This window comes from Coffea arabica, chromosome 2e, assembly GCF_036785885.1.
Source record: "Coffea arabica cultivar ET-39 chromosome 2e, Coffea Arabica ET-39 HiFi, whole genome shotgun sequence".
NCBI lineage: Eukaryota > Viridiplantae > Streptophyta > Magnoliopsida > Gentianales > Rubiaceae > Coffea > Coffea arabica.
Window position 1 is genome coordinate 34836854 of NC_092313.1, and position 22511 is coordinate 34859364.

The 22511-nt window shown below is 30.4% G+C and overlaps 1 protein-coding gene and 1 long non-coding RNA gene across 2 annotated transcripts; one reads left to right on the forward strand and one right to left on the reverse strand.

The window, feature by feature from the left end:
- Positions 1-9442: 9442 nt before the first annotated feature.
- Positions 9443-12530, reverse strand: LOC113732470 (cytochrome P450 87A3-like). The gene is made up of 9 exons (XM_027258246.2): positions 12250-12530; positions 11650-11974; positions 11392-11541; positions 10954-11211; positions 10669-10758; positions 10494-10572; positions 10137-10243; positions 9884-10011; positions 9443-9710 (listed from the first exon to the last, which is right to left on the reverse strand). The coding sequence occupies exons 1-9, from the start codon at positions 12444-12446 to the stop codon at positions 9617-9619; spliced, it is 1428 nt and encodes a 475-aa protein (XP_027114047.1). The 5' UTR covers positions 12447-12530; the 3' UTR covers positions 9443-9616.
- Positions 12531-16136: 3606 nt separating this feature from the next.
- Positions 16137-19727, forward strand: LOC140037000 (uncharacterized). The gene is made up of 3 exons (XR_011840757.1): positions 16137-16411; positions 16522-16564; positions 17353-19727. It is a non-coding gene; the product is annotated as an uncharacterized lncRNA (long non-coding RNA).
- Positions 19728-22511: the final 2784 nt, after the last annotated feature.

The window sequence follows — 22511 nt, forward strand, 5'->3', positions numbered from 1 at the left end:
ATTTCGTGAAGTTCAAAATGAAAAGATTGTAAACCGTTATCAAAATATAAAAACTCGTCATGAACAATCGTAAATGGTTTAACTTGCTTTTTGAAATAAAATTATTATTACATTAATATCTTTGAATTCGTCTTTTTATGTTTTTCATGGAATATATGCATCATTTGTACTTGTTGGTGAAAATTTTTTTTCTTAAAAAACTAGAAAAAGAGAGTGTAAAAACTTTTAGAATTATTTTTGCCCCCGCTGAAAATTTTTTCTGGCTCCGCCACTGAAACTGTTCACGTTTTTAAAGTTCATGACTTTTAAGGTGATAAAAATTATTTGACTTTTAATAAAGCTATCACGACTTTTAATAAAATTGGCATGACTATGAATAAAACGATGAGGACTTACAAGATAATGTTATTACCATTTTGAAGATGTTTTTGATGTACTTTGAATTCCCTTGTAAATAAGGATAAACCCTCTTGTATCAAAGTAATAGAAAGTTAAAATTTCATAAGAATAGTTCTTTTGTTACCTTTTTTGTCTCCTGAACTGTTTAAATTTTTTTGTTTTTCTTAACATACTATTCACATCATAAATAACTCAAATCCTATATCAAATTAGTCTTAATTTTATGAACATTCTTTATTTCTTTTTGTCATATTGAACATTCCTGACATTTTCTTACGAAAGTAAGAATTCGACAAATAAACCTAGATTCCCGAGCAATCTTCAAAAATCGGCAACTTTTGAAGACGCTCAGGAGACTTATCTACCCAAACCCATCCCCCAAGACCGATGTTGGACATTCACTTGCCTCGATTCCGTCTACTTTCAAGTTTCAAGTTTCATCCCCTCGGCCAGAGAGCCTGACTAATTTGTAACCACGTCAATAACAAAGGGATCGACAAATGGTAGGTGCAGTCCTAACAGAGCGTCGTATCCGCTGAAGGATTAGGCTCATCGTGAGTTTCCGTGTCGTAGTTGTGGGTCGCGCAGCAAACTTTTCTCGAAGATCTGTTTTTTTTTCGTCGGTACGAAAGATAATACATTAAATTAAATAGAGTTTCTAGAACTAAATTCCATTAAATTAATCATTATGTTACATTAAATTAAACAAAGGATTGGGCTCTTCGCAACCGTTTGCGTGTCGTAGTTGTGAAGCTCGCAAGAGATTCTTCCCCAACATCATTTTTTATCGGTACGAAAGATAATCATTACATTAAATTAAATAGAGTTTCTAAAACTTAATTAAATTAAATTCATCACTAGAATTTTGTACATGCGTTAGCATGATCTTTTTTGATTTATTGCAAATTTATATAAATATAAATAATTTAAATACAAAAAATAACAAAAATCCTACATGTTCATCTATATTAACTTTAAAACATTAATGTGTTCTAAATTTTCAATTATTTACGAACTTTTAAAAATGTGTTATTATATGATATTATACATCAAATCATGTACCTTATATCCAAATTTTGGTAGATATTCTTTCTTTTTACAAATATTCTTTTTGATAATATAGATTTTTATAATGACCATAAATCTAGAACTATATATTCATATTTAATTAAGTAGAAAAATCCAGCAGTTCATTTTTCTCCATCAATAAATATTTAGTTTCCAACAATATTAGTAAATCTGTCGGTATAACAGGTAATTCTTTTTTTTTTTTACACTAAGTTAATTTAAAATTAAGGGAATAAATGATGATCAATCTGAATACTAATCAAAGATACGGTTGTAAAAGAAAGTAATTTGAGATATATAAGATTTCAATAATTGTGATTAAAGAAGTAATTTGGGATATGTAAAATTTTAATAATTGTGAATTGAGGTTTTACTATAGTTCTATATGTAATAATTTGATAGAAAGCAAAATCATTAAGATAAGGTTGGTGTTTTTTAAAACAGTATCTTTAAGATAAGATTATTTATTTTTCAAAGTTATTTTAAAATTAGAGATAATTTTTAAACTTATAATATAATCCAATTAGAATTTAATATGGGTAAAATTCAAGTGACCCATAATTCATTAATTTTTTTCAATTAAACATGCCACGTAGGAATGAGAAACAACTCTAATTAAAATAACTACTTTCATATATATATATATACATTACATTACATTAAATTAAACAAAGGATTGGACGCTTCATAATCGTTTGCGCGTCGTAGTTGTGGGTCTCGCAATAGAATTTTCCCCAAAATCATATTTTTATCGGTACGAAAGATAATATCTACAACTAAATTGAATTAATTAATCATTACATTACATTACGTGTGGTAGTTGTGGGTCCGCAATATCCTTGCAATCTTTGATGAAAGATAATCATTACATTAAATTAAACAGACTTTTCTAGAGACGTCCTTGCAATCGTTTTCAACAAATTTATAAATGCTCATAGGCTTACAAGAAAACAAGTCTTCTTTCAACCGTCAGCTTTCCTAAAGGACCTAAACACGTGCTTAAGACTAGTTGTTGCCTTGTTGGAAAGCTGTGGAAGATGCTCTTGCAATCATCTTGACAATCCTGCCAATCCCATCCCTTCAAGTCCATATTGCGCTCTTCCTTCAAATCATATTATACAAATGCGAACACCACGTAGCGGTGCTGCGTGTGCCTTTGGCGGTTTACCCCAAAGTTGCTTTGATAAAATTTACGAATGCACGGGCCTACTTTTTTATTTTCCTAATCTTTATAAAAGCAATCATAATTAATGGATAGCTGTGTTTGGATATAAAATTATTTGAAATATTATTTGACTTGCGTTGTTATGGATACATTTTTCAATAATTTTTTTATATTTTTTTTATCTTTATATATATATATATTCCATTCATTTCAATTATTTAGTCATGTTTAGAGAATCCAATATTTTAAGAATAGTGATTTAATTGTGATGTTTGTACTTTTCTTTTCAAATTTACCATGATAAATTTAAATTTTAAATTTGAATAGTAACATGCATATGGTCAGAAAGAAGGGTTATATTAAAAAAAAGACTAAAATGTGCTTTAACTTCTGCAATATGATAAATATTTTAAAACATTTTAAAATTAAAAGTATGACACTTTCAATGGAATCGAAGGAGTATAAATTATATTACAAAAGCGATGCCATATCTATATCTATATGTATTGCATAAGGGGTTTTTAGCAAGAAGCCTCTCAATGACTTCCAAACTTCTCATTCTTTTTTTCTAGATTTTTGTATTTATTTTAATACATAAAATCTAATTAAAACTTTAAAATAATGGGTTATAACTAATCCTATTACTAGTCAAATTTAAAATTTAAAACTTTCCCACTATCTCCTTCATAAACCGTTTATAGTTTATTATTTATACTTTAAGTCCTTTTTACTCCTTAATTAAATAAAATACATTTGTCAAGCCAAAATTTTCAGGGATAATTGATTAGTCTCATTTTAAAATTATTTACCCTATTATATCTTTATCACTTTAGTCCCATTTATTCCTTCATTAAAGAGGATTAATTTATCTAGCCAAATCCTCGAGATAATGTGATTAGTCCTATTTTTTTAGTTATTCACCCAATGATTTCTTTATCACTTTCCTTCTGGATACAATAATCATTTATCAAAATCTTCTAATGATATATTCAATTACTCTTATTTTTTAATAATTTATGTTACAATTACTAAATCAATTTTCTTGCAGTCTTAAACTTATCCTTTTTTTTTTTTGTATTTAGCAAGCTTAAGGCAATTTAATAGGTTTGATTTTTATAATTTTCATGTTGGATTTTATTCAATAGGTTTGTATTTTTAAAGTTTTAAAATTTGAATGTTGAAATTATACTCTAACATTAAATTTGAGTATGAAAATAACAATTATGACATTTTATTTGCACTTAGAATAAATTCAATATTAATATCGTGCAAGCATCTAGATGACTTTTCATTTAGCACATGTACACCAAAAAGTTCATGTAAAGAAAAATTTATGTATGAATTTTAAATTAATAAAGGTGTATTTAGAAGGTTGCTTTTGGTGGTAATTTAGCAAAATTTTGATAAAAAGATTGTATTTCACCAAATTTACATCCGAAAGTTTACTTTTTCTCGATGATTGCAATTCTAGCTTTTTATTTGATTAAAAACACTTAAAAATGAGGCAGCAACTTGGAAAAATAATTCTAACTTTTTATATGTCCAAAAACACTTAAAAAGTGAGATAATGAATCCTAAATAATGAAAGGATTAAAAAGATAGGACTGTAGAGTTAGGAAAGGTAAATTTTAGGGAAGAGTTATCAAATTAGATGATTCATGTGAGTTTGGGTACGTTATAATTAGGTTAACCTATATATTCCTACTTAGTTAATGGTTCAAAATAGACGAGTCATCAATGAATATAGTTTTATATGAGTTTGAATTATCCAATCACCCATTCACATCCCACTGCTAAATTTTATTTACTTTTTCATCCACATTTTGTTTAGCAACAAAATAGTAAATCATATCAACATATCAAGTCAATAAATCAATTTTTACCTAAAGAAAGAGAAAAAAACATAAAAAATTGCTTAAATTAGCCTAAAATGGTAATCCTAGTGAGTTTCAAATTTTGTCACTTTACGACAATCTAAAAATAATTTAGGTATTAATGCAAACAATCAATTAACATTCACGAAATTTATTAAACTTTTATGAAAGGAATGGAGGAAGTAGGATAAATTTTAAAAAAATAAAATAATAGAAATTAAAGAAGAGGAAAACGATGAATACATCTTTGCAAATTTTAGAATATAATTATTAGAGTAATTTAGATTTACCCACTAATGATTGATTTGAATCTACGTCTAATTTAATTAAGTCAAAATAAGTGATCCAAATCTGTCAATTTCATACCCACTAATTAATGAGTTAATTTGGTCACCCATTTGAATCCAATTAAATTACATACGCAAACTCATTTGTTAATAGGCGAACCAAGTAAATAGGTTACCATTTACATTTATAAATAGATGAAAATAATAGTAGAATAGGAGACAAGTGACGTGTAAAACTGGGTAAGAGATAGGATCATTGGGTGGGAGCGAGATAGAGCAAAGGGAAAATAGGATTTGGTGAAACGAGAAAGGGTTGTAGAGATACAAGAAAATTGAGTAGGAAATGAAGGAACGAAAAAAGGTTATAAGGATACGAGAAAGTTAGATTCAGAAAGTGAAAAGAAGAGTAGGAGAAATATTGAAAAGAGAGGAGATTGAGAGGTGAAAAAAGTGATACGAAGGGAGAGAATATAAGATAAATGGATAATAATGTCGTGTTTGACCATATTTTTCCGCCCGTGCATAGCATTGGTTAAAATACTAGTTTTATCGTATGATTGATTGTCTTAATCATGAAACAATACCTAAAAGAAATGTTGATTTCGTAATTTGTCAGCCTGGAGTAGAACAACTTCTTTTTTTTTTTCCAACTAAAGCGGCAAAATTTTAGTGGGGTAAATTATGACTATCCCCAGCGTCGTGTCCATCAAAATCAAATATGAGGTGTGGCCGAATAGATTTTTTATTCTTTTATTTGTTTATATCAACTTGCTGGAATCCCCGTACACATATTGCTTTGGTGTTTATGGGGAAAGAGAGAATAAAAAACAGTGTCAGAGTTTTGGGAGCACCACATGCGTTGTCTTGTGCCGTCCAGAATTAAGCTACGTGTCGTGCTTAAATGGGACCAGATTGACGTTCCTACGGTGGGAAGGCCCATACCATTCTTACTATATACAACTAGTATGAATATCCGTGCTAGCACGGTACTGATATTATTAAAAAAAATAAAAATAATATGATAAATAAAAAAAGATTAAAAAATTATACCAACATAATTAAAATGTAATATTTGTCTAACAATAGTTTGAAATATGATAGAATGTGTATATCATTTAAGAACTGCCTTTTTTCGAAAAATAGATCCTGAAAAAATAATAGAAATTTATATTAGAAAATGAATGATATATGAATAAAAATAAATGTAGTTGAATATTGTTAAAATGAAATACTTACAAATATTATGTATTCGATTTGATAATCTTGCATGAAGGTGCGAACACTCTTCACACCAATCAACTTTTAGTACGAAAGTCAAAATTGGTGATTTAATTAATTCTGTTGAATTTTGTGGAGTGCGTACTACAAATAAAAATGAACGATCTTTGCATGAATTGATTGTTGGTTGAACAACCTATCACCATTTTCCTGAGAATTAAGTACGTACGAAATTCAAAATTAGTGTATTTTTTACATAGTTTATAAATAGCATTATAAAAAATAAATATATATCAAGAAATTCTACTTTCCTTTGTAATTTTCTGAGATAAGAAACATCACAATCAAATACGAATCATGCATGTCTGTATTGTAAATTAAGATGTATGTTACCACTGGAATCTCTGATTTATATGTTAACATTGTACCTATTTGACAAATAAAATGTTATATACAATACAAAAAAATATGTTGAAATTAAAAGTACATGAATTAATTATCTAACAATAGTGTCGACCACGTCATTACAATACAGACCAAAGTGACAAAGAATTAGATAATGGCAATCTTTTTGTGATAAAAAACACTAACTCTTTTGGCCTAAAGGTACAGAAACTGTCATCATGACAATATCAAATACTATACATAATTATCGAACTCCAAGAATCCAAACTAAGCCGCAAACAATTTGAAGGTGTAAATTTTTATCGTAACAAATTTCTCATATCAAATTCCATCATTTTTGTATCTGGAGGGAACTTGGTTCCATCAAAAGTCAAATACCAATACTTGTGCCATAGGGAAAAGATGACATAAAAACAGTGATGGACATCTATTACTCTGACCATAAAATAAATTTTTATGCTTACTGTTGCGTAAGTTGTTATTAAATCATGAGAAAATAAGTCTAAAATGATGACCTATTACCTAACATTTCACTTCTATTTAAAGACGAAAGACAATAATAGCAATAATCAATCGAAAATATTACATTATTGGGAATAATATTTAAAAAAATAATGGAAATGCAAATGTTTAAAGAATAAACAATACCAGAATTTCTAATTTGATGCGAACGATGTTTTAATCGGTGTAGTTGAGATTTTGTCCTTCGAATTTGATGTGAAATTTCTCTTTAGTCAACGCAAAGTTGCTAAAACTTTTCGAACTGCCATGTGGAATTGTTGCAGTGTACATTTCGTTTTCTAATCAAATGTTTCCTCCTTGGCAATCTTGCGAGTTTGAAATTTAGATGTCGTTGAAATGCTTGTAGGCGGACATGTTCCATAGTGAAATTAGGTTAAGGCTAAGATGGATACCATAAAAAGGTTGAAGGAGATAATAAGTTCTTGGGAAAAATGCAAGAAAGTTCTCTTAATTGGAGTGAGTATGCAAGAAAGTTGAATGAGGATATTATGTTTTGGAGGACTTTTAATTGGAGTGAAATTCTTAAATTGGAGGACTCTTAATTGGAGTGGGAAAGTGGGAAAAATGTAGGAAAAACTTGAGCATGATTATAGGATTTTTAGGAGCAGTTATAGGATTAGTTAAGAGATAAACATTTCTCCAATTGGAAGACTCTTAATTGGAGTGAGAAACGTGGGGGAAATGTGGGGAAAATGTGAGCATGATTATAGGATTTGTAGTATACTCAATAACTTGATAATATACTCAAATCACCGATGAGATAAAGTTTGCCTGAATAAGCTTTACAATGTCCTAATTCCTTGTAAAAAAAAACGCTAAATAGTCCTAATAGTCATTGCAAGTTACGGTAACGTGCCAGTGGCATCTAGTCCTAATTTTTTTTGGGGGTCAAAATTTAGTCCTAATTGGTTCTGCTGTTTCTTGATCATGTTGTATGCTTCCGAATTCTACTTAGCGTGTAATAATTGATAATGGCTTATTATATTCTTTCATGGTATTGGACAAACAAAAACTACACCAGAAATGTGGTAAATTTACTATAAACTCCTAATATTATCTCCCCTAATTTTTGCATATTTTTAAAAAAATTTAAACTTTTGTCAACAATAGACTGGTCACGCAAATAAAAAAAAAAAGGTCTGGTCATACATCTCATTCTTTGCCCTAAAGAACTCAAATTAGCAAATTTCTTAGAATAATGGTGAAAAAAATCATAACAATGGAGGAACCTGGGTTTATTTTTTTTTGGGATCTGAAACAACCCTATTCATTTTTAAAAAATAAATAAATTGGCCATCTTACGTTCATTAAGAAAGGGAAAATTTTTTGGTCACTGCACATGGATGTCAGGCCTTCCTAAAGGGAAAAAAAAACAATTGTTCCGTTCTTGCGATTTTTTATAGGGTTAAATATAGTAAACCCCTTAACTTTACATTTAGTCACACTTTACCCCCTCAACTTTACATTTAGTTGCACATTTGTGATTTTTTTGAAACGTGATTGTAATTTGCAAAGCTCATTTGTAGGGGTGGTTATAGGATTAGTTTAGTGATAAATATTTCTTAATTATAAATATGTAAAATTGTATTAAAATAGCATACGAATGAGCATTTGTCTTTAATTAAGGAGTAAAAAGGATTTAAAGAATAAAAAATAAACTATAAACGGTTTATGAAGTAGATAGTAGGAAAGTTTTAAATTTTAAATTTGACTGGTGATAGGTTTGGTTATAACCCACTACTTTTTATGTATTAAAATAAATACAAAAATCTAAAAAAAAGAATGGGAAGTTTGGAAGCCATTGAGAGGCTCTCTTTTAAAAACCCACTCTGCAATACATATAGATTCCATGATAAAGAGGGCCAGGACATAGAAAATCCCCCTCCATACCATTGTTATTGCCATTCTTTCTTTGTTGGATTGTTCCGAATTATTTGTCATTTATATAAATTAGTTGTTATATTTCTATTTAATTTCTTCATTTAGTCATTTACTTCTCAGACACTCCGTAAAAGTTCAGTGCATGTATCTTTTTATGAGTCCGAAACTAAAGCAACAACTTTTGTAGTATAACAGTTATCAAATAATTAAGACCACAACAATCTAAAATTTGGTAAAACTTTCAAATATCTAAAAGATTTTCAACAAAACCTAGGATTGAACAAATATCATGGTCCCGCAATTATTTATGAGCTACAAACTACACATCAAGTTTCAAATTCTATCCACTATTAATAAAAATTGCAATTCTTGAAGTGCGACAAACTTTACAAGATGGAAGGAAGGAGTAATACTTATCGTGCATATGCGCGCGCGCGCACACACACAGATATATATATATATATATATATATATATATATATATATATATATATATATATATATATATATATATTTTGTTTCTTGGCTTGATTTGTCCTCGTAAATAAGATCATTGTATTGATTTAGTGAAGAAAAACAATTAGTCGAAGCTCAAACTGCAACTATTATAAAATCTTCAACAATTACAATAGTGTCAAGAAAGACACCACTTAAAATGTTATTTATTAGGATACTTGCAATATTACAATGTAGTGAAACTCAGCTGGAAGGTAAAATTACAATATGACAGTAAATTACTACATCATAAATATGCTTATGAAAGTACAAGCTTTATTCGTGCATGCCCGGTTTAAAATCTATTTGTTCTCTGAAATCTCAATATGCAATCCCTTGGGGAAACGAATACCAGTAGGTGTCCGGATTCTCTCTGCTCCGTTGATAACTCTCCAGCTGAAAATTCAAATTAGACGAGCTTTTTGATCAGTTATCACTTTCTTCTTGCAATCATGCATATTAAAAAACCGAAGAAGTTAAGTGGACATCAATTTATAATATATTGGAATTAGCTTCTTCTATATGTATTTAAGCGAAGATGGTGGGAATTGTGATTTGGAAATCCTTACGTGTATTTTGTGACCAAGTAATGCAGAAAAATTGACATCTGCACCTTTGCATAGTCAGCACCAACACAAAGCCTCGTACCACCAGCAAATGCCATGAAACTTTTGGATCCCGCATGTAATTCTTTGCCCTTTTGATTGAAAAAAAACAGCAGAAAAAACCTGAATTATTTTTACTTGATTTTATTTAACTTTTGTTCTGTAAGTTTATGTTTCTTGTGCGTAAATTACTCAAATTTGTCGATGATCAAATTACCTCCCATCGCCATGGGTTAAATTCAAGGGGGTCTTCATATAGATTAGGATCCAAATGAACAGATGGTGGACAAACCATTATCGTCCAGCCAGCAGGAATTGTATAACCTACAAATCATTCGCACTTGTTAGTCGAAACTGTAAGTTATAATGGAGGAAAAGAAGAACAGAGGAAGCAAATCATTTATTTTCTGTATATTTACTCCCATGAAAAAATGCCCAACCCAAGTAGTTACTAAAGAGAGTTTTTCTTTTTTTTTTTTCTTTTTTCTGCAGGAGAAAGGCATCATCGGTCCAAAATAAAGAAAGTGTGACAAATGATTTTCAAGAAGATGCCAAGTGACATATTGAATTATACCTTTTACTTCAACTTCCTTGACAACTTTGCGCAAAATCCCAGGGGCAATATTTGCAAGCCTAACTGTTTCATTTATAACCTACAGCAGACAACAAAACTTAAGATGTAAATGGTCTAGCTCACTATATGATTCAAATGATAGATACAATGAAATGTCTGGTTAATTGAAACATACCATGTGCGTGAAAGTCATAGACTTGTACTCTTTCCATGAAACAGCAGAACCTTCTATTTCTCGAATTTTAAGAATATTTTCATGCTCTCTCTACAAAAACGATTGACTGTTTAAGTATGAAGTAATCTTACATATTCTGTTAGTGTAAACATCCAATCATAACAATGTATACTGTCAGTATATATAGAATATTAATCATTTAAGTATTGAACTTGCACAAGAATTGGAGGATTAAAGGGTAAATACAGATGACAACGCGAGAAATTGTTTCGGAAAGTCACGGACCTTTAGTTCAGCCATAACACGTGGATTGCCATCTAGATACCTCAAGGCCACAGTCAAAGCAGTTGAAGTCGTTTCATGGGCAGCAAATAGAAACAAAAATACCAGGTCCCTCGCAATTTCTTCATTCAAAAAAGTGTCTTCTTTCTTTATTTCCTCGAGTAAATGGTCCGCAAAATCATAGTCATTCGTAGCGCCATTATTGCCTGAGCGCTTCTTCTCAAGGATGTCGTGGATGACCTTCATTGCTTTCTTACGTCCCTGGAAAATGAAAATCATATCGTTCGTTCATTCTGATACAGCATATATGAAAGCATATATATTTTACTTAGTCATATATTTATAATCAATATGGTTTTTTTCTTGTAGGTATAGTGAACATCGATCTTTCAATATAAAAAGAATTCCAAATGACGAACAACAACAATAACAATTGATTACTTGTAAGCAAGCATGGAACGGTGTTCCAGGGATGTTGAGAGGAAATGAGATCAAGCCATCCATGAATGCCTTATAACTGTCTCTCAGTTTTTGCTGATCCTTGCTTTCTTCATAGCCAAGCATCTTCCTGGCAGCATATTTAAATACCAACTGGAGAAAATGAGATTGTTAATTACTACTTTTCAGCAATGCTCTGTACGTATAGTCCGAATTCATCCTGATTAATATAATCAAATAGTAGGATGCTAATGAATTTACCTCTGCAGTTCCATCTTTAGCATCTAATTTTCCAAGTTTACTCCAAGATCTTAGAGATTCTTGAGTGCTCTCATCCATTTCATATATTAGCTTCTCTCTTAAGGCTTCGGGGCTAACAAACTTGAACGTTAAGCTCTTGAGGTACTTGTGGAAGTCTCCATGATGGGCAACTACACTTTGTTTCCCAATTATCTGGAAGAGACTCTGAGTATACCAAATTTGGAAAGCATTACCTTCTTGCTGGAAGACCCGGTAGTTGACGTCAGCATCAGTTGATACAATGATTGGCTCCCCAACTATACTCGTGCGAAAAATTGGCCCGTACCTGAAAATTCCCAAAAAAAAAAAAAAACAAAGAAAAGCTAGTTAAGATAAAATATCCTTAACTATTACTGCTTTAAGAATGTTAAAATTTATATGTGATAGCTGATTAAGAAGTGGTTAGATAACCACTGGAGCACTGAGGTTGGTCGAATGATTAGAAGAGGTTATTAGAGTTTTCTTCATAGTCTAGTTCAAGATTCGAATTTTGTATCAGATAGTTAAAAATGAGAAGAGCGTGAAAAAAATAAGAGGTAAAATAAAAGGAGGTAGACATACTTAGCCGCTCTTTTTTGTACGAATGGTGGAATATCATCTGATGCATAAGGGGTGAAGTATTGAATTGTTTCTCCTATAATTGGCAGTCCCATCGAACCTGGTGGTAATACGCCGTTGCACTTGGGGTTTCTCCACCTATATACCCAGTGGCTGAAAAGCACAATAATGAGAGCAATAATAGCACAAGCAAACAACATGGTCCTTGGTTAGTGTACTGGAAATGTAGGGAGAAAAGGAGAAGAGAGTAGCTAAAATTGCTGTTGTTTGCTATGAAGGAATCTCGGATTGGAGCTGCTTAAATAGATGGAGAGCTCAAGCTCTGACAAGGACGCGCTGTAAGACTGTTGGCGATAGACATATAACCTTTTTTTTAATAATAATAATATTTTTATAATTTAATCTATCCTATTTGAGACGAGAGGAAAGACTAAAGATGCTATATATAAGGAATTAATAGATATAAGAATCTATTAAATCAAAGGAGTAGTTTGACACGTCTTTTAAATTTTTTTCACTATAAATAGGATTCGAACACCTAATCTACAACTCAAAAAAGGACTTTAGTTTCCATTTTGGTGATGACCATGAGCTCTTGACTCAGTGGCTCGGTTAATAGTATAGGTGGCAAACCAACCTAATTAACTAAATATACCTATACTCGTCCATGAATATATAGGTATGGGTATCTTAAATTTTTGTATATGGGTATAAATGTGTTACCCAATAATACCCATTTAACCTAATTAACCCATTTAGAATTCTTTTCCCCCACCTCTTTTTTTTTCAAATTTTTTATTTTGTCATGATGTTAACTAATTTTGTTTCATTATTATTATTATTATTTGTTGGTTTTATTTTATTATTTTATTTTCTCTTAGTTTGTTAACTTGCTCATTTTTTAGCATTACCAATTTATGATAAGTTTTAGCCTCTTTTCTTATCTTTCTAAAATGAAATTTTAAATTTTATATATGAAAAAAATGTTAGGGGTTCAAAATTTTTGGATTAAGTTTTTATATTAACTTTTATAGTACTTAGTTCAAATTTTTATATTCTTATTATTCAATTATTAAATAATATGTAATTGTGACATAGAGTATAAATGAAAAAAAATTGGTAATTAGGCTAATTGAGTATTATAAGTAAATATTTAAAACTAATGATGGGTACAAAGAGCGGTATAAATTGATAATTTAGTTTGCAAAAATGAATTTAAATGAGTTTGTAAAAAGTTAAAATAAATAGGTTATAAATGGGTAATTGGGTTATCCAATTCATTTTTTGATTTACCAATTTATACCCATCTAATTTAAATGGGTATAAATGAATTGAGCTACTTATACCCATTACCCATTTTATCCAATCCAAACCCACCCAAGTCACCCATTTTGACACATCTAGTTAATAGACATATTGCCTGATGACACAAATTTCACCTGTAATTCATAAAGAGTCAAAAAGAAAAATCGGCTACGGTGAAAGTCAATGTGAGGCCAATAGCGCTTGGTCACGGCGGCCAGAGAGGCCAAAAAGTCTATCTTGCACAACGCTGGCTACAAATTCAAGCCATGTGCGAGGTAGAAACCTCATGAAATTACCAAAGTGTTTTTGGAATGCTAGATTATTTCACGTAATATTTCATTTGTATTATAAACATATTTTTTAATTCATATTTTTATATTTTTTAACTATCTTTTTATGTCACATATATCACATTATAAAAATTATTATAATATTTATTCTAAATAATATTTCAAATAATACTCTATCCAAATACACTAAGGAAAGCTCTGGCACTATTTTTGGTAAGAATGATTTTAAATCTCACTGCGGTGATTTTTGGTAGCATGTTATAGATATGTCAAGCTCCATGAAAGTTGCTACAAGTGAGGATACAATGTCTTAGCGACCCTCAAAGCTAGCCCCTCACCATCTTAGGAAATAGTCTGAGTAGATCAGGCTTATCAAATTATATTGTTATAGTTCGAGGAGATTGGCGAAAAAAAAAAAGAATCGGGAACCTGAATATCTTATTCATTTTAGCCAAAAGGGAATACGTCTATGCTTTCTGGAAGCCAAATTTGACTCTCCTTGTTGAAATAGTGAAAGAATGGAGTTGTGATTTGGCATTTCTGTCTCTTCTTTACTAACAAAAGTCTTTTTTAATTTGTTTATCAATTTTTGGGTAATTTAGTCATTACAATTTGCTGTTTTTTAGTTCACTTAGTTAGATTTTTTCATTATTGTAGTTTGTTCTTAGTTGTTACTCATTTTTTTTTCTTTGAAGCAAAAATTTGAAACTAAAACTAATAGGAAAAATAGAAAACACAAATCTCTACTCTCAGGAAAAGTCAAGCGGGAAAGAATGACGAAAAGAAACATATCACCATACCTGGATGATAGTGCTTCATTTCTTGAAAAGGATGATCATTTGTGGTTTTAAATAACTACTTAGTCCAAAAGAGTTTTCATAAAGTATATGCTGATCAAGTGGTTGAGGAAAATCTAAGAAATAGACAAGTGAAGCCACAAAAATTGGTGAGAAGATACTCGCGACAAAGAATAGGCTTACATACATGAATAAAATAACTTTGTCAAGGTATCTAAACATACAAGAACAGGACAAAACAATTTTGCATGAGACGTTCTTCACATTATGTGTCACAAGAATGGAAAATAAACAAAATTATCCTTTGTCGTTGCAAACTAGAAGCAAATCTCAAAGTGTGCAGTTTAAAAGTAGGGGGATGTATATCTATGGAGACAAAGTAAAATATTTATTAATTCAAATAAGATTTCTATTATTACAAATCTCTATCCTGTATATTGTTATATATTTTAATATTATAATACTTTTTGTGATGTAATATATGTAAGAAAAAAGGTAGTTCAAAAGATAAAAATGTGATTAAAAACATATTTATAATGGAATTAAATTTTTTTTATAAATAATCCCATATCTAAACAAGCCCATTGTGTGCATGTTACCTTAAACTATATTAGATTTTTTTGAGTATTTTGAATATGCATCATTAAGTAATTGTCAATATCAACTAAATGAAAGAAGGAAAAAAAAAAAAGAAGTGGAAACAAATAAGGTGAAAAGAAGTCCCATCTCGCGTGTAATTGTCAATATCAACTAAATGAAAGAAGGAAAAATAAGAAGCGGAAACAAATAAGGTGGAAAGGAGTCCCATCTCCCGTGTAATAGTTCGAATCATTTACAAAAAAAAAAAAAAAAAAAGGGGTTCTGACTGTTTCTTTCTCTTGTGGATAGTGAACTGTTTGTCAGTTCATCGCCTTACCACATTCAAATGCAATGGGTTTTTATTGCTTTAAAAATAACTCATTTTATCTACTACTAAACTATACTATAACAAAACCTAAAAAAGGACATGAACAGATCCAAGATCAACTAAGATAGGAGATAACTAAAGAAAAGAGAAGAAATTAAATCAATTATTAAGTGATTTACCTAATTGGAAAAGCAATTTATGATAAATTACACACTATGCATGTGCAATGCATGTGCATTTTGTGAGGCTCCGAAATTTTACTTATCTTTATACCTCTTGTTTGAACATACTTGCCTTAAATTCTTGGTTGTTTTAATAGTTGTATCATGGTTTTTCCCTTATTGTATTATTTACCTTGGTACATGTTTAATTTGGTGCATGTTAAGTTTCCTAGTGTAGTATACTAGTGTGACCAACTAGTGAGGTGTGTGCAATAAATTTGGAGGATTAGAAGGAGTTTTGTGCAAAAAGAACTATGTGACATGAGGTGTTAAGAGTTAATTGAAGAAACCCTAGATATCTTGGTGAACTAGAGACAAACAGAGAGATAAAGAGATAGACATCTCTTTTTTTCTTGCTATTTGTCAAGTAGTCAACCAAAGTTGACTACGACCTTAACCAAAATAAGCTTTTATTTCTTCACTATTCTTTCCTTCTTTATCTTGTCTTGGCCAAAATTCTTGAGGGGAAAAGAGGTGAAAACCAACTCCAAGTTCAAGCCTTGATTTCTTGCTTGATTAATGAGAGAAAACGTTAGTCTACTCTGACAAACCTTGAATTAGGGTTGGAAGGAAGCTATTAGAGAGGTTTTGGAGGAAGAAACCCTTGAGTACTTCTTGCTTGGCTATTCATCTAAGGTTTTGGAGGTAAAGACATGAACTTTGTTAAAAATATTCCCTTATCTTTGGGTTTATTTGATGTATGATGTTATAGAAGTTAAACGAAGGACTTGTATGGTGGATTTTATGATTTTCAGGTTCTGTTGTGAATTTCCAACTTTGTTTTGTGGGATTCAAGAGGTAAACTTGATAGCAACCTTATCTTTCTTCACTTGTCTTTGCATCTACTTGATGGATGATATTCTATAAGGTAAAATGCATGACTTTTATGGAAGATTTCATGGTTTGTCAAGATTATGTTGCAATTTCCAACTTTGGTGCATAATCTAGTTAGTTTAGTTTAGAGTTTTGAATATGTGAAATTTTGATGGGTTTGTTTGCTAAGAAGATGGTTCATATATGTCATGACATGATATCTTGATTGATAGTGGTTTCACCAAGAAAATAAGGTTGAAAGTTGGAAGTTTTGTTGGAAAATTTGGGAAAAACTTGCTGTAATTTCTATTAGAGTTGGCCGGCTAGAAAAGAGCCATTTTCTAGCTTTGATTTCCAGAATTTTGTGGTGATTTTGGCAAGGTTTTGCTCAAGATACTTTGTTAAACCTAAATTTTCACCTGTATGTTGGATTTCAGTCAAAACAAAGAGGACAAGAGAAGGAAAATGAGTTTTCTCCAACATGTTTTTCTTGCTCGAAATTTCTAGTTTTGTACCTCGAAAATCTTGTCCTATTGTCTTCAAAATTCTTGGTTATAATCAACAAAATTCTTGCTCCATATTATACTTGAAACATGGACCTATCATACATATAGTTTTCCCTTGATTTGAACAAGAAATCTTGGCCCTTTCGGAAACTATATTAGGGTTAAACCTGAAATTTTCTGTGTTTGTCAAGTGAAGCTTCGAACTCATATTTTCTCATTTATCTTGGATTTAAATGGATAGACTCTTGATAGCTTATATGACCACAGGACTTGAGAAGACGAATCAGGGTTTGAAGTGGAAACATTGAGGTCAAGTGGTGAGTGTTCCTTATGTTTGTGAATTGAATGCCTTGATTGTGTGTTATTTTTTGACTGTTAAATGTATTTCAAAAATCACTTTACTATTGATAGGCGAGTGTGTACCTTATCGCACTCGACCTAAGTGAATATGAATTTTTAACGATTACATGATTGAATGTTACTTGTGCATGAATGCAAGTCATTGGTTGAATTGGACCCTTATCCTTCGTCGCTAGCCTATTCAAATCAGAAGCAGACTCGGTCAGGTAGGTTGGTAACCCTGAGCCACTGTTTTGGTATACTCGAGTATAATCACGAAATCAGGTGAAGTACTGACCAGTGAATGAAATGCAATAAATAAATGATTGAATGAAATGATCAATGTCGGGGTTTTTGTTTTCAAATGTGTTTTCAAATATTAGAAGTTATAAGGAAGAAATGGACGGAGACAGAATGACTAAATGAATGAATGGTTCCAAGTGAGTTTGTATCCTTTAAATGATTACTTTTTGAATGACAGGTAAAAACACTTTTAGCGACTATTTGGTTACCTGTTGGACTGGTCACATAAATAAGATAATACCTAAAAATTTGGTTAGTAAGTTTCACATAAAAAATAGTAAGTTAACTCGATAAATTAGTAACTTTTATGTCTCAAAAAGTAAATTGAAATAAATAGGGAACTTACTTTTTTTTGACATAAATTACTACTCTATATCCACAACTGACTTTTTGGAGAGTAAGTTTAGTTCAAGTAATAATCAGTTTTTATAGATTAATAGTAAATCTTGTTGATAAAATAGTAAATTTGGTTAATGATCAAAACTTACCAGTTTGTGGCATAAATTTACTATTTTACTTAAAAAAATTTTATGAAACAAGTATTAGGAAGTTTATATGAAATAATGCTAAGATTTTTTTATTAATGATTGAAACTTAGTATTATAGTTAGTAATTACTCGTCGTGTAAATGTATGATACACGAATGCACGCATCATTTATAAATTTTACGTTTTAAGCATTTTAAATATACTAAATATACTATGAAAACTTTTTTTTTTCACATGACCTTATAAAATATGTAAGAATAATTTGTCATGTTACAAATTCTGAATTATTTTTGAATTTGTGAAAGGTTAGAAAGTTTGGATGACAATACCAACAAATATTTCGAGTTATATATAGAATAGCACTTATCTATACATCACAATTTCCATATATTAATACCTATGAATATAATAATATGGTAAAGTTTTAATAAATATATTTTTTGGGTCACAAGTATAAAAGTTAAATTTATATTACAATAACAACAAATATAAAATAGCACTTATTTATACATCACAATCTCCATATATTAATACCTATGAATTTAATAAAATGGTAAAGTTTTAATAAATTTATTTTCTAAGTCACAAGTATAAAAATTAAAGTTGTATTAACATAGTATAATCTTTGAAAATTATAGTGAATTTATCCATATGTTAAGTTCCATGGCTTTCAAATATACTTTGTATCATTTACATCGTGGATTTGTATGCATATTTTTTCTATCAAACTCCTTTTTTATTGGCAAATGGTATGTAAATCATTATAAAATGTCATTTTATAGTAATCATAATTTTTTATAGGTGAATGTTATGTAAACTGCTAAAATTGTCAATTCATAAATGACTAAATCTTACTATTTTATAGCATATATTAGTCTGATCGACTAAAAAATTACTGTAATCATGTGTACGTTGATTGTTGATTTGAAATTTGCACCATTGTCACTAGTTCCATTATTACTAGTACAAATTCTTCTAATCAAAGTAAAATCAAATCAAATATCTTTTCCTTTTGTATGCAGTAGTTATGGTTAATAGAAAATTATTAAACCATTCTTACAATACATAATTTCTCTTGGAATTAGTAACATTTTCTAAATAAATTGGAATAATTTGTAAAATATTCCAATTTATTTTTTTCACCAATATAATCAAAAGAATTTTGCACTATTAAAAGACAAATGGAAAGAATGAACGATGGTATAAGTATAAATGTGAGCAACTACATACGTATCACACCATGAGTTTAGGTATGATTTGTTTAAAACATAAGTAATTTACAAATGAAAATACAATTTAGTATATACTAATTATCCAATCCACGGACGGATCCATGACCAGCGCGGGAAATCGTAAAGAACTTCGTGCCGAACTTCTTCAGATTCTTTGGGTCCAGTGGAGTATTCGAATTGCTTCTGTAATTTTAAGTAGGTGGCAACGATCCATATCAATTCTTGCTCCACTTTACTCGGTCTCCATTCTATAGAAACTTCTCTTTGACATTTCACCAAACACCTTATAAGCATTTCCAAATTATGCATACAAACTTTTCTTTGAATCATAGTACAATTCAATTGTGCATACCGAAATTTCAAATAACCAACTAAAATTGTAGATTACCAATTTCTTGCAATTATAGAACATCAACAACCATCAATGAACTTCAGATTAAGCCTTTAGCTAACAAATGCACCAATTGAATCCTAAGGGATGAGTGAATGATCAAGATGCTGGCATCACCCTAAAATTATTGAAACCAATCTCCATTCCATAGGGGAAGTCCATGACCTCTAACCTTATCAATAATACTAACCACCGACATGCAGATAATCTTAAGAGAAAAAGCCATCAAAATGATAAAAAGAGAATATTTTCGTGCTGAACGAAAAAATTGCGATTCTATATAGAATTAAAGAAATTCATCATGAATGAGAATGAGTTGCAAAGTTATCACATTTCTAATTTCATATGTATCCAGAATTTGATGTAGCACTACTTTAGAGTAACTCTCTGACGGGTATTTTACATACGTGCAAGTTAAAAAAAACCGAATTACACCCGTTCACTGCAAGTATACAGGTCAACTAATAGTTTAGGGTATATATCGGGTCGATCCCACAGGGAAGAGTGAACAATTACCGATATTACTAAAGCTTCTCTATTATTTAGACTATCAATGAATTATAACAAATTTAACCTACTGAAATTATACAAAACAACAAATAAAAGCTCATTAGATTGTGGTATCCCCAACTACTCATGCAATTTCCATTTTTGGATTATTGAGTACTATTATCTAGGCTAGTTATGGTGTAATTTCCTTATGCATTTGAAACCTACTTTCGTAGTGAATCAACTATACTTATAACTAATCCATACCTATTCTCATGGTTATGAAATTAGCTACAAGTTCATTTCTTCAATGAAATTACATGAAATGAATCACTAAAAACCACATAGGTGCACCTCTACTTTCGTGAGTGCACTCCCTATGTTTAGCACTTCTTGAACTAGTGTTAAATCTCAATTTTCATTGCAGAAACAACACCTTGGATAATCACAGTCAATGGTACCGGATTAATCATGATTTAAAGAGCCAAAGTACTAAATAACTTGCTCAAATCATAGCAATCAAATAACCAAATAATAAACACTAACAATTATAGAAGGTTCAACCAAACCAAGGTATAAACTTTAGAGACACATATTAAACACAAAATCCAGAACTTGCATATTAACTAAATTTGGAATCAAGTACAAAAGATAAAGAGTTGGAAAGGAATGTAACCCATGTCACTTGAGCTCATCACCTTGCCTTCTTCATCTCCATCTTAATCCTAGTCTAGCAATATACAAGAGTGGATGAACTACACTAGCTAAACTATCCTACACTAAGGAAATGGAAGAACTACATTTCTGCACTCTTCAAGCTTCTCCCGTATGATAATTCTCTATCCCTCTGATTGCTCTCTGTATAAAACTGATATGAGGTGCCTTTCCACTGGTCCAAAATTTCTGCTATGATTCTCCAAATCTGAATTTGTTAAGGAATTAAAAAATAATGGCTTTTGACTTGGAATAAGCCATGTTGTATGCTCTTTGTCTTCTGAAGCATGTGCACCGAATTCCCTTGCAACTTATAGCTGGAAAGTAGTCTGATCACAAGAGAAATGGGTGAGCAACTTGCAGAATTTCGGCCAGAAAACGCGCCTACACAAAACGCGCTTACAGTCGCGTTTTCTTCAACTCGCGTATTCAACTTGGCCTCACTTAAACTGCAATTTTCTCCATGATGAAAGCAGAACTGGCTTTTGTGTAAAACACAAAAGTTGTAGCCCCTTGAATTAGATTTCCAATGATTCAAGAATCATCCAAATCGGATCTTTGTATTCTGAGATATGATCGAAATACCATAAACTGGTCAATTCTGGGCTACAGTTTTTGACCATCCAGATAAGTTTCTGTGTTTCGACTTTTTGACCAAGAAAACAGCTGAATTGGACTTTGATGTCTTCATACCAAATGTATATATATCTCTTAGCTTCAAAATGGTACCAAGATCACCTTGATCCGATCTGTGTAGCTCCAGATATAGTCAAACTATGAAAATATGTCTGAGTTGTCAAAGCTGACTTTTTCTTGATTCTTTTGTTCTCAAATTGCATTTCTCCTTTTATACTTCATATTTTATTTTCACCACTTTAATCCATCTTCAATCATCCAAATATCTTCCTAATGCACTTCATTTGATGATTGAATCATTAAACCTACAAAATATGAAGTTTTTACCATAAAAATCAATAGAAATGCAATGTTAGCCACTTTAACATAAAATGTAGATTTTTACCAAAACCTTAGTTATTTTAGTTATAAAACTAAATAATAAAACCAAAATTAACTAATAAAATGTACTTAAAAATACGTAAAATAAACCCTTATCAAATACCCCCACACTTGAACCATTGCTTGTCCTCAAGTAATAAGAAATACAAACCAACAATGATCCAAAATTTGAAAATAAACATATGTAGCATTTCAACTTCATTTCCTCAAAACAAAGTAAATAACCATTATGTAATTATTCAATTAAGTTCAAGTACTCATAATATCAAGTAAAGGAGAGCCAATTATACCGTCATTATAACAAATTCAAATCAATTTTTCATCCTTACCCAATCTTACAAGTAAGTAACTCATATGGTCAATAATATGCTTCCTAAACCCATGATCATCTTCTTATTTAACTTAAAGAGGGATTTATTTATATAATATAGCTAAATATTACTTAAGTTCTGA